The sequence below is a fragment of the Arvicola amphibius genome, chromosome 6 (assembly GCF_903992535.2).
Source record: "Arvicola amphibius chromosome 6, mArvAmp1.2, whole genome shotgun sequence".
Classification (NCBI taxonomy): Eukaryota; Metazoa; Chordata; class Mammalia; order Rodentia; family Cricetidae; genus Arvicola; species Arvicola amphibius.
The window spans coordinates 23,840,265-23,857,036 of NC_052052.2; the positions used below are offsets into that span (position 1 = coordinate 23,840,265).

Here is a 16,772-nt window from a genome sequence, read left to right on the forward strand (position 1 = left end):
GCTCATTTAGAATATCAACCCACTGTGGGCAGATCATCAACTGACTTGATGAACAAACACCCAGTACTTCCTTTCCTTTTGTTTGTGGCAGTGTGTGTGTGCACACGAACAGTTGTGTGCATGCGTGTGCACACAGAGGTCAGAGTTCAGTGTTGGGTGTCTTCCTCAGTTGATGCTCTCCACTTTATTTATTTATTTATTTATTTATTTATTTATTTATTTATTTATTTATTTATTTTTGAGGCAGCATCTTGCTGTGGGGCAATGCTCTTGTACCCTGTAAAGATTTGTCACTTGTATTGGTTTAATAAAACACTGATTGGCCAGTAGCCAGGCAGGAAGTATAGGTAGGGCGACCAGACTAGGAGAATTCTGAGAAGAGGAAAAGCTCAGTCTGCAGTCCTCACTCAGATGCAGAGGACTCAAGATGAGAACGCCTCACTGATAAAAGGTACCAAGCCACGTGGCTAACACAGACAAGAACTATGGGCTAATTTAATACGTAAGAATTAGTTAACAAGAAGCCTGAGCTAATAGGCCAACCAGTTTATAATCAATGTAGGCCTCTGTGGGTTTCTTTGGGACTGAACGGCTGTAGGACTGGGCGAGACAGAAACCACTGTCACCGGTGCCTCTTTCTTAACCTGGAGCTCACTGACAGGCACCTCTGAGACTTTGCCTGTCTCTATGTCCCCATCCACCAGCATCGGGGTTACAGCCAATGTCACCCCCCTCATCTGTCACATGGGTACAGGGGTCTGAAGTCAGGTCCTTAAGCTTGTGCAGAAAGCATTTTACTCACGAAACCATCTCCTCAATGACCCTTGATTATTTTTAGTTTTCATATGCTAATAAGTTTTATATGCTATTAATTTGCTTTTCTATTTTTAATTGTTCATTCAAGTCCTTTGTCCCTGCTTTTCTTATGGAACTGAAGGACTCTCTGAATGCTGGAGCTTGACCTTGGCTTGTCAATTCTATGCACATAGTTTATCATTTGTTTCATTTTAATCATGTCATTTTTCAATTTCTAGAGATATGAAAATCTTATTTAGTCAGCTGTCATTTTCTTTAACAGGTTAAAAAAAAATTGATCTCTTCTGAGCCTCATCCCTGATTCTAAGGCATGACCAAATTTTGTAGAAAGAAACCAAAATCAATACACTGAATTATACCCTAAGTACATCTTTCAGAGTTTGCATTCTGTGGTTGTCAGGGGATTTCTCATTGTGTTGCATTTTTAAATATTATAAATCTTTGTTTCGCATAGTAAGCTTGTGGAATACTGACAGGAAGCAAACAAAAGTTCCTGAAATAAAAACAAACAGGCAAATCACTAACCAAAACTAGCAGCCAACAAACAAAAAATCTGTCACACGTGGTAGCACACACCTTTAATCCCAGCACTTCAGAGGCAGCCGGCTCACTGCGCGCTCAGGACCAGACTATATATATAGGGAGCCACAGGCCGGCCAAGGCTACTGAGTGAGACCCTGTCTAAAAAACAAAGCAAACAACCAAACCAAACCAAAAACATTCCTGAAATCCCCCTCTAGGCATAAGGTGTCTCAGCCATTTTGAGTACAGATTCAGGTTAACAAGCTTTTATCCCCAACTGAAGCAGTCTCGCCATGCCTGTCACGCTCTCAGGACCTGCTTCAGGGCGGGAACAGTCAAGACAGACACCTTCGTTTCACTTTTGCCTGCCCCTGTTCTCACTGGGGTAAGGCACTGCGGTGGGGCTGGAGAGATGGCTCAGTGGTTAAGAGCATTGCCTGCTCTTCCAAAGGTCCTGAGTTCCATTCCCGGCAACCCCATGGTGGCTCACAACCATCTGTAATGAGGTCTGGTGCCCTCTTCTGGCTTGCAGACATACAGACAGAATATTGTATGCATAATAAATATTTTTAAAAAAGCCTGTGGTGTACTGATGCCACCCAGCTTTGAGTGCAACAGTCTCAACAGGGGGAGGCAACTCATGTCCACCACCAGATTTCTAGATAATGGAAAACATGATATGACACATCATGTCAATCCTGACCCAGGACAGCATACGTGAGATGTGAAGGGGCTGGGCTGTGCTGTGTGAAGCAAACCTGTCACAAAGGGATGTGTCATTATGGTCCCATTTCTCTCAGGTACAAACTAGACAGACTCAGAGACCGCAAACAGAAGGGTGGAGGAGAGTGGAATTGACGCACAAGGACCAAACTTTAGTTTCAAAAGGTGAAACCACCCTGGAGATAGGCAGCGGTGACAGTTCCACAAAGAGGTCTATACACACAGTGCCTGTGAATTGCCTGACTAAACACGGTACACAAGTTCTATCACAGCCAGGAAGTATATGCATTCTATAATATAAAACAACTCACTTCTTTTCCATGTCTTTTTTTTTTCCTTGCTTTGAAATTTGCTTTTGTGTTGCTATTGTTGTTCTCATGTTTGCCAAACATGTCACTGATCACTTGTCTATTTTTCTCCTAAGGTTACACTAGGTAGCCCAGGCTTGTCTTGCGTTTGCAGTCTTTCTGCTTCAGCCTGCCATGCATGAACACCCTTTTATTTTTAAATGGTTAAGAAGCTGCCATAGAAAATCAGAGTTAGAGCCTGGGCTACAGAGTGAGTTCCAGGACAGCTAGAGATAAACAGAGAAACCCCATCTCAAGAAAAATAAAGAAAGAAAAGAGAAGAATGAAGAAAAGAGAAAGAAATAAAAAAGAAGAGTTGAGCATTATTTAGTCAAATCTAAGAGTATTTTTATAGTCAGAGAAGTGGACTTCAATAGACTTGCACATTGAAGAACAACGGATTTTTTAATCTACTGCTTCATCTTATTCTGTGCTTTCTCTATTTGCTCCTAAATGGTCTCCCTTGCATTCGACTTTTTATTTGGGATTATGCTGCACTTGCCTCTTTGCTTGTGGCGGTCTGGAAGTGCTGTGCTGGGTTGAAAATTATTGGTGACTGCAGTTAATACCCGAAGCCCTTATTTCTCTAACCATCCAAGTCAACAGTTGAATGATTCCCACCGATTCCGTCATCCCCAAGATAAGAGCATCCTCCTGTCTCTCTCTCCGCCTCTGGGCACGTTCACTAACAGAGAGGCCACTGGTACCCTTTCGCCAGCACTGGCATTTCTGCATTCTGCTTTGCAGAAATCTTCCCCGTCATTACTTAGGCAAAACCCTTGCTTAGCTGGGATCAGTGCATCCCGCTGCTCTTTTACATATGGTTGGATTCTTGGCTCATGTCTCCTTGGGTGACCTTGGAGTGATGATTTAAGCTGAGACAATAGCAGTATTGCCTTTAAATCTCCGAGTCCTTGCAAAGAACAGCCGCATCCATTGGCGTATGAGGAAGCTTTCTCCCTTCGTTATCATCTACAGGGGGATTCTCAACCTTCAACCCTACAACCCTTCAAAACAGTTCCTCATGTGGTGACCCCCAACCACAAAATGATTCTGCTGCTACTTCATAACTGTAATGTTGTTACTGTTATGAATTATAATGTAAATATCTGATATGCAGGACATCTGGCATGTGACCCCCCAAACAGGTTGAGATCTACGATATGTAATCTTTGGGATGGAGAGATGGCTCAGTTGGCGAAGAGGGCTTGATGGGCAGGCATGAGGACCAGGGCTTGGATCTTGGCACTGACCTAACAATTGGGGCCTGCTCTTGTGCATGCCTGTAACCCCGGCACAGAATGGGGCAGACAGGGAGATTGCTGGGGCCTGATCTTGTGCATTTCTGCAACCCCAGCACAGAGCTGGGGGAGACAGGAAGATCACTGAGGCTTATGGGCTATTAGCTTAGCCAAAAACATGAACTCCAGGTTCAAGGAGAGTTCCTACCTTGAATGAATACATGGGAACTGATAGAGGAGGCTGCTCATTACCTCTCTCTGACCTGTGCGCACACCTGAATGCAGTAATGGGTTATATGAGCTCTCTCTCTCTCTTTCTCTCTCCCTCTCTCTCTGTCTCCTTTTATTTTCTTCCATTTAATGCCAAAAATTAGTCTGAGAACTGCCTGGTTTGGGTTCCTTTGAAGCTACTTTTCTCACCCTGGATTCGAGGTCTTATCATTTGAAAACACTGCCGGGCTATTCCCCCTCCAGGTATCCCGCCCGTCAGTCCTTTGATTCTCCGCATCAGGCTTTGCTTCATCTCAGAGGTCATTTATTTCTGTTCCACCCACTTCTTTTCCTGCATGCTGGCTCTCTGTCCACTGTGTGCCCTGCTGCCCATTCTCATCATAGCCAAGCCCTTACCCTTTGTCCTGCAGCCATTTTCAGCTCTATTCGCCTTCCCCTCAATCACTCCTCCACAGGGCGATTCTGCCCTGTTCTGATTCTCCTGCTGACTTAAATCATGCCATTGCATTGCGTTCTCCAGTCTCCATCCTTATGATTTAGCTCCCCTTGAAAATAAAACTTTTAATTTGAAGTAATCACAGATGTATGAGAGGGCTGGGGACATAAGCTTGGTTGGAAGAGTGCTCACCTATCATGCCCGAAGGCCTGAGCCCCCCCCCCCCCCGCCCCCATTCCTCTGCCTCCCGGCATGGAGCAAAACTGTGTGGTGGCACAGACCTGTAATTCCACCGCTTGGGAATTGGAGGCAGGAGAATTGATTACAGGTTCATGTAGGTCCAGTGCCATCCTTGCCTACAGAGTGAGTGCAAAACCAAACTAAAACCAAAACCAAGGCTATGATTAAAATTAGGAGCACAGCACAGCCCCCAATCCTTTCGATTTTGGAACTATCTACGAATATTCAAAACAGCAGGCCCGAACCAGAAGGCTTCAGTATCTACTTCCTGAACAAGCAGAGGCTCCTGTGTAACCACAACAGCTGTGAGCGTCTGGAAAATGCACACGAATCTACAACTGCCTTCCAGTCGTCACAGCACGTGCAAGTTCTCCGAGCTGGGGCTGAGGTGAGTGCCGGTGGTCCTTGCCCAGCACACACAGCAGGCAGGTGCCATGCCACAGCCACAGAGGGAGCAAACTTCCCTGCTTGTGTTAGTTATTTGTCTTGCGGTGACAAAATGCTTGACAAACGCAACTTGAGGAAGGGAGGTTAAAGTTAGGATCACAATTTGAAGGGGTAGTCCATCGTGGCGGGGGAGGCATGGCAGCAAGGGATTGAGGTGACCGGTCACGTTGCGTCCTCAGTCACAAGGCAGAGAGATGAATGCTGGTGGTTCCTCCATTTTCATACAGTTCAGGCTCCCAGCCCACAGGATGGTACCACTCACATCTTAGGGCGTATTTTCCTACTCAGTCAACCTTCTCTTAGAAAGCTCCTCATAGGCTGATTGTCTCCAGGTGGCAGTCATTACTGTGAGTACCGGCAGAATCCCGAGCAGAAGGCTGTGGCTCAGAATGGCCACTACAAGAGACCTGGTGCCTCCTTTAACATGGAACAGTCCAAAGCCTTCCCCTGACCTTCATGGCTTTTTGACACTTCGGATGGTCATGCGTGGTGAACCGAGGCCTGACAAAGCTGTTGCTGAAGTACATCCGGTCAAGCTTCTTTGGATCATCATTGAAGCGAGGCTCTTCTGATTCTGGCATCGCCCTGCTGCCCCAGCGCCACCAATGCCTCCTGCAATCCCTTGGTTAAGGTGGCATGCTTCAACTTCTCCGTTCCCCTTTGTAATTACCAGCCCAGGGGATGACTCGCAACTATGTAAGCATCTCCTCCTTAAACACCTTTCAATTTGCTTCTGTCTGTTTTGTTTGACAGGTTAGTTACTATTTGCTGCTATTATTAATGACTCTGATTTTCAAGTTATCTCCAACATGGCCAGCAGGTGTCCCTTCAAGCCAGTTTCTATGTCTTTCTGACTCATCCCCGACATTCCCGGGCCATTTCCTTAATTTTCAGGTCTAAGATGCTTTCGGCTTGGCTTGGGTCCTCTCTGCCCCAGCCCTGGGATTGACTGTTTCTTCAAGGACCCTGGTCCTTTTAGTAGAAAATGCTATTTCGAAACTAAGACCCAGTCCCAGATGCTCTCACGGCTCCCAGAAATGCTGCTCACAACCTCTAGGTGGCAGAGCTGAGGAATCTAAGCATGCATGTACAGACACACGTCTCCAGATGGACACACACACCCCCTCACATCGCGAGGCATGGTCTCGGAGTGATGGTGCCCGTCTGGATCCAACAGCGACAGCTGCACTCTGACCGTTACTCTCCCTTCCTGGGTTATTGTGGCAGGCGTCCTCTAGCCTGAGAAGCCAGCCTTCTAGTGTCCTTTCCTCAGCTGACGAGCCACTGTGTGGAAACTAGTTCCCATTTTATTGTCACCTTTCCTCCATGCCATCTAGACTTACTTATCTTCTGTATGGATGTGTTCGCTCTGTCTCCCCATCTGTCCCCGAGTCTGACACCATGTGCCTATTCCCACCCCTTCAGATACCACTCATCCATCACCAAGGGTGTCAACTGCCTCTGTCTCCGTGTGCCCCCTACCACGTCACCCTGGCTGAAGCCACAGTAGTTCTCATTTCCTCTCCTCCCTGGCAGGTGTAGACGCCATTGTCCCATTTACTGTCTCAGCGTCTCGCCTTTTATCTGGAGCCCATGCTATCTATATACTTCATGCTGGAGGGAGATGCTTCCCCCAACTCTGCTTATTCCTACACTGCTTCAAGGACATTTTCTCTGCTACTCAAATCCATTTTCTCCATTTGAAAACATGTCACAGAGCCATTTCATAAGTCTCCCCGAGGTATCTTTCCTTCCTGCTTATTGATGCTTACATGAAAACAAAGCAAGCGGGGCGCTGCTTAGCTATGGGAAGGTGAGCACTGTCCCTGGCCCCGCCACACACACGTGCACATGCACGCCCCTTCCCTCCTCACTCTTCAGTCGCCTTCCCGAAGCACCAGCTCGCCACAATGACTCCAGAGGAAGTAGGGCTCCCCTCCATTCCACCTACTATTACCACTCACTTGCCTCTTTCCCAGCCTGTGCACAGCCCATAGAGGAGCACAGTCCACAGAGGAGCACAGCCCATAGAGGAGCACAGCCCATAGAGGAGCACAGCCCATAGAGGAGCACAGCCCATAGAGGAACATAATCTATAGAGGAGCATAGTCTATAGAGGAGCACAGCCCATAGAGGAGCACAGTCCACAGAGGAGCACAGCCCATAGAGGAGCACAGCCCATAGAGGAACATAATCTATAGAGGAGCATAGTCTATAGAGGAGCATAGTCTATAGAGGAGCACAGCCCATAGAGGAGCACAGTCCATAGAGACGTCTCTATGATGCTTCTACGTTCTGTCTGCTGTAATAAGCTCGAGAAACATTCAGGTCCCCAGTGGACTCAGACTCTTAGAAGAAAATAGGCAGCGGGTGAGGCAACCCCACCTGGACCGTTTATACCCATCCAGGATGAAAGCGCTATGCCTGCCTTTGCACTACCAAGCAAAGGGTTCCCTGTGAGGTCAACAGAGCCCCAAGAGTCCTGTGGAAAAGACAGCTTTATAGAAGTGAAGGGACAAGTTGGGGGATCGGGGAGATGCACAGGCCAGCTGTGAGCTGGTGTGGATGGGTGGCTTGGCACCAAGGACTGACCCTACATGCCTGTGCGCCCCAGTACCACGAGGAAAGCAATGGACTGAGGGAGCCCTGGGCTGGGGGTGCTTCCACAGGCTGTGGACACCCAAGCTCACAAAGGCCGCATGACTCACTCAAAGCCACACAAATAGCCAACACAGCCTTGATCAGAAAGCTCGCATGCCCCACCCCGGACAAGCTCTCCTACTGACCTGAGAAGGCGATGGCGAAGATCCCACCCGTGGCCGTGTCCCGGTGGAACTTGAGCAGGACCTGGTTAGAGGAGCTGTGAGCTATTTTCTTGGAGAGACTCCGGGTGAAGACGCCAAGCTGTAGAGATGTCTGCTGTGGCCCATCCCTGTACGGAGGAAAGAAGGCCCTGCATGTCATCGGTTGTCTTGAGTAGCTGCTGCTCCTGGGGCCATGGGGGCTTGGAGAGAGCTCTGGAGTGGGTGGCTGCGACTCCGGAACTCCCCAACCCTCCTCTGTGAGGCCTTCCGACAGAGTTGATGGAGCCTTTATTCATTTGGTTCTTCACTAGTCCTATCCCCCGGTGGGCTCTGGGGCAGCACGAGCACCATGGGGCAGGGCTGCTGGTCTTTGTCAGGGCAGAGGAACTGCGGCGGCGGGACTCTGCTCTCTCAGCCAGGCCTTTGCCACCCAAGCAAAGGTGCCTCCACGCTACCTTTTGGGGAAAATGATTTCTTGCCTGAAACCTTGTCAAGTGTTCCCTTCCTTGTATATCCATTGCTTGGAATTCCTCAGAGTTTTGAGAAAAATTATTCCACACCCTTTGGTGATTCCCAGAATGGCGTTAGTTTCCAAAGGGTTTTTAAAATACTATATATCCTTGTCTATAGATTGAGTTGATTTGGGGGGGGGGGAATTGTCTAGGAAATTACCCTTCACAACCGAGAATTTTTAAATTTTCATTTGAAAAAACACCCGGGACACTGCCTGTAGAGCTCTGTAACTAAATACTGTGCTGTCCGTTCAGTAACCACTAACTGCACATGGCTACTTATGCGTAAGTTCATTAAAATGAAACAAAATTTTTTAAAAAAAAACAGTCTGGTGTCTGTCATGCTGGGTGGATGGCATGGGCATAAAATGTCACCATCAGTTCAGAATGTTCTGTTGGGCAGCACTGGCTCAGCACATGACAACCAGAGGGACTTTGTATAATGTCATGCTAAGCCTTCTCTGTTAGTCCTCACAGCTTGGTTAGGTGTATGTAGACGGCGGGAGCAAGTTCTGGAAATATGAGGGAGAGCCTGCATATTCATGCCACTCCCAATCATGCACCCACTGGCCCCTTCACTGGCTGCAGAAAGGGATCCAGTTTGGGGACCACTGGCCTTTCATTCCTCTCCCTTCATCGCGTTGGTGACCTGACGCTGAGCCTCGGCTCAACCCTGAGCCTCCTTTTGATTTGCCGTTTACACGGCGTCTGATCTTACCAGACAGTGATGTAATCTCCAAAGGGTTCTATCTGCAGCAGGCTGAGGTTGAGGTGGACACCATGGCCAATGGGCACAGTGATCAGCCAGACACAGTCCTGGGAGCTGGAGTAGGGGCTGGGGTATCCAGGTGAGTACACGGTGCCATTGAAAGAGGTGATGTTCCCACCACAGGGGACTGCCAGGGAGGAAACACAAATAAAAATGAGTATTTGAGAGTCCTACCCAGCCGGCTGAGAACCCAGATGCCTTCCCGGCAAAATCTCAGCTCTCATTACTGTTTTGCAGGAGGTGGGGCAGGGAGGAGACACAGGGCTGTGAGGTTACGCTTGGTTCCGTTCACCAACACTGCTCCCTGGCTGGCTATCATCACCCAGGTGCCTCTGTGAACATTCCACCTTGACCTCCTCTTTTTCTTACAGTCCAGTCCAGTAGAGAAGCGATTAACCTCGAGAACACCCTTGACCCCTGCACTGAGGATGGGGAGGAATGGGGAGGAACAGGGCTGTTAGGATTGGGGCTGTAATATTTTACTGGGAGGAGTTGAGGGATTATGGCAATCTCTCTCCTCTCTGACTTGTTCTTTCTAGAGTGTTGCTTCTGGTCTAGTTTTTTAAATTAAATTTAGCATTTACTTACTTATTTTGTGAGTATGTATATGTGGGATATGTGACATGTATATATGCAATATATGCACGTTTGCATGTGTGTGTATGTGCATGTGTGTATGTGTGCATGTGTGTGTGTGCAGGCATGGGTGTGCACTGAGCACTAAGGGTGATGTTGCAGTCTTCCCTGATCACTTTCCAACTTATCACTCGGGGCAGGGTCTCTCAATTGAACCCAGAGCTTGCCAATATGGCTAATCTAGCTAGACGGCTTGTTCCGGGGGAATCCTGTCTCCACCTTCTGAGTTTCAGCTGGGTTTCCACACCCACTCAGCATTTATATGGATTCTACGAATCTGAACTCATGTCTTTATATTTGCATAGCAAATATTTTAATTGGCCTTTGGGTTTTTGCAGTGAGGCTAAGGTTGGGTTAAAAAAATCATAGTTATGCCACCTATCAGTCACATGACCATAGACAAGTCATTCATTCTCTCTGAGTCTGTTTCCTCGGGAGTGAACTAGACTAAGAATACTTACTCTTCATGGGACTGTGGGGGTTACTAGGTAAGACAATGTATAAGAAATCGTTGGTCAGGGCTGGAATGAAGCTCAGAGACAGATCTGGCTGCCTAGCATGGATGAGGCCTTGGGTTTGAATCCCAATACATCAGTCAATGAGTCAATGAACGAACGAATCAGCAAACAAAATGTTTGGCTCGGGACCCTGGCCAGAGATGCTGTCCTTGTTTTAGGTGTCCTCCTCTACAGAAAGCTACTACTATGCATTCCCCCATCGCAGGCTGGGCCACTTGTGGGTGGGACCTTCTGACTCTCAGAAATGCCCTGCTTTATTAAAGGGAGTGGAATCAGTGACAAGACACAGAGAGGGGACTGACAGCTGACCCCGGAGCTGGGGTGCTTCCTTCTGCTGGGATACTGTCCTTGACAACCCCCCCTCCATTTCAAGACTGATTCTAGCATCTCTCCAGGAAAACTGTGGGCTGTCAGAATAAGGCAAGAGGGAATGTAGAAGTGGGGTCTCTTGGGCACCTCCACCCTGGTTCTGCCTAAAGAAGAAGGCCCAAGAACACTCCATCTCAGCGACCTAAGATTACCAGCTTGGTCTCTCACCAAATACACGTAGGAAGAAGGGGGAGGTGAAAAGGAGCCAGAGTTCTCAGGAAAAGGCATTATTCTCTTCTCTCTGGGAAGGTTTCAAGACTTCCACTCTCCATCATTCAGCTCCTACGGTCTCATTGTGGTCCCTTCCCATCTCCTTGGGGGACATTAGCCCATCAGAGCAGATCTTCCTACAGGCTGGATATGCCATTCCCTTGGCTATAGCGCACATCCCCGGGTCCTACACAGAACTTGCTCAGAGCTCTGTCACATGGGCTCTCTCTCTCTGGCTGGGCTGGCTCACGGAAACAGGATAAGCAAAGCTTGCCTGGACCTTCACCTTTGGCGGTCCCACAGAGTAGCAGGTGGAGCAGGACGCTCTGTCTCCATGACTACCCCAGGAAGGACCATCAGGGCAGGAGAGGGACGTACCTTCACACCTGGGTAGGGGGTGGTCCCAGTTCCGATTGGTGCCATGTTGACACGTGAGGATGGGCTGGCCAGTCAGTTGATATCCCGGAAGGCATTCAAAGGTCACCGATTGTCCGACATTATAGCCAGCTCCCCTCACAATGCCATTAGCAAAAGGCTCTGGGTCTGGACACTCTTGAAGTTCGTAGGCTAGAAGAGGTCAGAGGAAAAGGTCACTTTATTCTTTCTGGGGCATTTCTTCCCAAATGGAAGACTGCAGCGCCCAGGTGGCAGCACTGAGGCAGAGCCCCAGGACTGGGGTACCTACAGGCCTGACTGGTTGTTGGCTTTGGATAAATCCCTCAACTTCTCTATGCCCCCCTTTCTTGTAGCTGTTATAAGGATTGAGTGCAATGACATCGTGTAGCCCTTTGCACGACACTGGCCTGTGGGAGGACCCCCATAAACGTTACTGATTGTTCTTAGTTCCACTGGGAAGAGAGGCTCAAGGAATATACTGACAGGGGAACTTCTGGTCAGTGAACATCTTCTCGGGGTCAGGCGTTAGTCTAGGTGTCTCCATGTTGCTTACGTCACAAACAGAAACAGTGAGATGCAGAGGTAGGTGGGGGCCTTTCCAGCTCTGCCAAGTTAGAACCCATGAAAGCATTTAGGGGGAGGAAGTTAAATCTACAGTCAAGATGGGAGCTTTGCAGGGAGGGGATAGGTGGGCCACAGGCATATGTGACTCCCATACAGGGATGTTCCTTGGAGGAGTAGGCTGCCCTCGTGGCAATGGCTGAGGCCTGTCCAGCAGGAAGAGTCAGCCGAGGCACTGGCTGAGTGGGTAGCACAGAGCAACGCCTCTGACTAATTGGGTACACTGGATGAAGAATATTCTTTGTGGCAGTAATTGGGCACTCGCTGCACAGGGAACTGGCAGAAGACGGAGATGGACTGTTTCCACAGCGGCAGCCCTCAGTAGGAACAGCTGAGCTGAATGATGCTCCATGGAACCGGATGATTTATCGCATGCAGTAAGAATAACTGTGACCTCAAGGCTAACGGTTCCTCCATGCCCGCTCCGCAGTGGTGGCTGGGTTCTGCGTTTCCATTTGACACTGTGGAGGGCTTTTTCGGTAGGAAAACATGCACGTTTCACTAGAAGTCGCTTTTGGAGAAGCTTGGGGAGAAAGCTCAATTGATTTGCTCTGAAAGCAGGACCTGAGTTTGAGAGCCAGGATCCATGTGGGCTTGCCTGCCTGCCTGCCTGCTTCCTTCTTTCTTTCTTTTTGCCAGGATTAGTAGCAATGTGCATCTGTAATCCCAATACTGAGGACGCAGAGACAGACCGACCCCTGAGCTTATTAACCATCAGGCCTACTTGGTGAGACCCAAGCCATGAGAGACCTGGTCTCAAAAAGAAGCACATAGTACCTGTTGCATGGTGGATGACATAGGAATTGATCTTCTACCATCTGTACACATACACATATACGTGTACACCTGCAATACGCACATGTGCTCATGTGTGTGCACGCACATACACATACACACACCACCCACACACAGAAACCATTAAGGTGACTGCATCTTTCAAGGAACAGAGGAGCCACCACTGGCATGGGTGGGCTAAAGAGAGGTGGCCCTGTCAGTGGAGTGCCTTTGGGTGCTTTGCCCATAATGCCTTGGAAGAGATAGGATCCTGCTGCCCAAGTAGGCTGCATCGGAAGCCTCGGTTGGAGTTCTGTGGCCTGAAGACGGACAGCAAGGGGACTAAAGGGAGCAGCCACAAGTCAAAAGCCAGAGTAGCTTTGATGAGAGTGGCAAGTGTCACTCGAAGAAGTCGCTTTTCCAAAAGGGAGAAACTTCAGTGAGGGCTTCCTGGATTCTTTCCATTCCAAGACAGATCTGGGAGCCCTAGAAGGTGCTTCAGAGGGAAAGATAAATTCTGAAGTTACAGTGTGTGTGTGTGTGTGTGTAGGTCTGAGGCCAATTCAGGTGTCCACCACATTTTGAGACAAGACCTCTCACCGAACCCAGAGCTCAGCTGTTGAGTAGATTAGTTGGCCAATGAGCTCCTGAGATCTTCCTGCTCTGACCGCCCCCTCCCCCCAGCGCCCAGTGCCAGGCTTGAGTGGCAAGAATTTTACCTATTGAGCCTTGGAGTAAGTTCAGAGTAAGCAAACTTAGCTACCAGTCACCATTTTCTGGAAACGTCTGCCTATGGAAAGGCAGAGGAAGCAGCTGCCTAGGGATGCTGGTCTGTCCAGCTGGAAGAATTTTGAGGAGAAAGAGCTGGATTGTTTCAAAAGAAGTTAAGGAAATCAAGAGAACTGGGGTCCACATAGATAGCCTCAGTGGGGACAGGTGGCTCCTCTACAAACTGGAGACCCGAAGCCCATTTTCTCTGGAGAGGAAGCACAGTGTGTGTGTCTGGGGGGTGCTCAGAGCTCAGAGCCTGTTTATACTGAACAACTCTGGCGCTTGTGGCCAGTTGGTCAGAGAGAATCATTTGCATCTATCACAAATTAGAGGCCTCAGTGGAAGCAGCTGGGCCTCTGGCACTAGAGACTCCCTAGGCTGAGAGGTCGGGACCATCACAGCAAGAAACCTTAATGAAAGTTGAGCTTCGGCCCGCGAAGGAGCAGGTGGCCCTGATGCTGAGTGACACACGGGCGGACTTGTGACTCAAGGGAGCAGAAGGCAGGTCCTGATCACAGAAAGGCTGACCCATTTTGTTGTCCTTGACTCCTCAGAGGGACAGTTGGAAACCTCAGGCAGGGCAGGCTCAGCAGGGGCGAGGATGTTCTCTGCTAGAGGGGTGGCAACCGTGTGGGTGGGAGGGGCTGGAGTCAGTGGTGTTGTCAAAACTTCATGAGAGAGAAGTGTCGGAGGGAGCACTGGCTGAACTGTCTCTGCACACTCACAAGTTTGAGTGCCCAGAGTGTCAGGAAGTGACCTTATGCGGAGAGAGGACCTCTGACCATTTCACATAAACCTGAATGGCTGTAGGGTGGATGGTGATCTGCTGAGGCTGGTGTCACTGTAAGAAGGGGAGCTTGAGGATCCTCCCTAGTACATTCCATGATGTCTGCTCATTTACCTTTTCACCAATAGCACGGACGATTCCTTTTCTCAGCACACAAGAGAGGACATTTTGAATGTTGACCACATCAAATAGTGAATGTTTAGGTTGATGGGACCATAAACCACCTTGATTTGATCAAACACAATGTTCCTGTCTTGAAACATCCATACCTATGCACAATAATTATATGTCAATGAGGGGGAACTAGAGTTTTGAAGAGGGATGCCATATGAACATGAAGTCAGAGACCGGGTGATGATTCTGCAAACCGACACAAGGCTGATGATGTCTAAAAACCACCCAGATCCAGTCCCCAACCCAGACCAGAAGAAACCTGGCCTGCTAACACCTTAACTGTGCCCCCACTTCCTTCCCTAGAGCTGTTGTTCCAGCCACAGGGTCTTTGGTACTCTGTAATAGCCTCCTGACAAACAGACTCAGAAGTGATGGCGGCAGTGTGTGTGTGATGGGGTCTACATCTGTTCCAGCCAGAGCATGGATCCATGTAACTGGACTCAAGTTTGTCTTCCATGACAGACCATCGTGACAGGATGACTACTGATGTGTCCTGACTTGTCCCCTCCATCTTCCCCTCCTCGGTCACAGACACTCTTCACAGGAGCAGTTTCTGAGAGCACCCCTCCCCATCCATGGGTGTGGCCGCCTGGTCAGTACCAACAAGGCGGCATGGTTTGAGGAGGCCAAGCTCTTGGCACCCTGCTGTATGAGCCTGCTATGCTCTCATGCAGGCCTCCCCTGTGCAACCATTTCAAATGTGCCTACCTCAGGGGACACACTTTATGGCTGTCCCAGAATGAGAAGCCCAGTTCTTGCTAAGTATTCTTGTCTGACAAGGAAGGGACTCCCAGTCACAGGGATGAAAAGGCCGAGGCTCTCAGAATACACATTGCATTGTATGCTTTCTACACTAAAAGCATATGCAATCAAAAACTTTACATTTTCTTCCAAGGTGTAAACACAAACACACACACACACACACACAAAATAAATAAATAAAGGAAGAGAAGAAAAAAGAAAGGAAGGAAGGAAGAGAGGATGAAAGGAAGAAAGAATGAATTAATTAATTAAAAATTAGGGGTTGTCGCTGGGAAATAATCCTGCCCCACTGCCATTTTTTCTTGGTTGTTTTTTTTAATAAGGCGAATGTGTTAGTGAATTGTCTGTATAACTGAAGATTAACTTTGAACACAGGAAACTGCAAGACCGCACCTACAGTGGGATGCAAGGCCGGCTGGACAGAAGATAACACATTGAACTAAGCTCCCTCCGTGAAGAGGATGGAGTGGGTTTATGAGAGCAATGTGACTCCCATGACATGTGACATAGCCTGCATGTTCCCTCAGCCAGTACCACACACTGAAGCCTCATCCCCTAACGGGAGGGCGTCTGGAGATGGCGAGTCCTTAGATCTTCCTGGAGAGCTGGACTAGACTCCCTACAGGAGAGGCCTTAGAGGTCCTTCACTCCTTCTACCAAACACGGACACAGCGCGGGGGGCGGGGGTGCCGCCATGAGCCACAGAGCAGCCTCTCTCAGGCATGCTACTCGCCACGGCACCTTGACCTTAAGACTTTTCAGCCCCCAGAGGAAGGAAGGAGTTTCTGTTACCTATGAGCTTCCTGATGGGGGGGAAGCTCTGTTAACCAATCACCTTTAAGAAGGGGAGCCTAGTTAAGGCGTGGCTACCTGGAGCCCAGGAAGAAAACTGGGAAGGACCAGGTGTGAGCTATCTCTGGGTGATTCCTGCCGGACACAGCGGAACTCGGACTTCCCATTCTTGTGGCGTGAGTTTCCCCTTATAACAATTAAAAATATAATTGTTTATCTTTAAGCTGGCCTGGTTATTTCCCAAATCGAGCTAACAGCTTCAGCTTCCTGCTGGCTTGCAGCATTTGTTACAGTGGCCTACGCTGGCTGACGTCCCCCGCTCACTAAAACATCTGTACAATTTTAGGGTTTTTAAAATAAGCATGCACTCGTATTGGCAAAAAAAAGTCTAAAAGTATAGAGTGGGGAATGTGTGAAAGGAGCTGAGACGGGGCTGGAACTCGAGGGGAGCATTCAGGGCAGAGCTCGGCCTATGTGGGTCTGCCCAGCACAGCCAGGCAGGTTGGGCAGTCACCACTGTCAATAATGAACGAATGGCGTTTCACACAGCAATGCCTGAGTTGGCGTGACGGGGTTCTTTTCTGTGAAAACATACCATCAAGTTTCACCTCAGGTAATAGAACCTCTGCGAGCATACAGGTGGGCCTTGGCGAGGGAACGCCGCCTGAGGGGGGCGCTGTTAACACTGTTGCTGGAACTTTCCATTCTGTTACAGGAGATCTTTGCTGAGACTGAACCTCTCAAAGCCAAGGGGAAATGGTGGTGGATCCTGTCAGGGATGCCTGAGGGGAACTGACGGGCTACTTGCCCAGAATGCTGCTGGTTATTAGCTCTAGATACTATGGAGCCTTAGTGGACACTGTGGGGCCCACGG

At 48.9% G+C, this 16,772-nt stretch overlaps 1 protein-coding gene across 1 annotated transcript in view; it reads right to left on the reverse strand.

Annotated features, from left to right (window-relative positions):
* The window catches only part of Csmd2 (CUB and Sushi multiple domains 2), a 551,269-nt gene that overhangs the window by 59,514 nt on the left and 474,983 nt on the right, over nucleotides 1-16,772 (reverse strand). The window contains exons 42-44 of the mRNA XM_038333470.1: nucleotides 11,200-11,388; nucleotides 9,038-9,215; nucleotides 7,790-7,935 (exon numbers count right to left, since the gene is read on the reverse strand). Coding sequence (XP_038189398.1) covers nucleotides 7,790-7,935; nucleotides 9,038-9,215; nucleotides 11,200-11,388 — 513 coding nt within the window. The remainder of the gene's footprint in view (nucleotides 1-7,789; nucleotides 7,936-9,037; nucleotides 9,216-11,199; nucleotides 11,389-16,772) is intronic.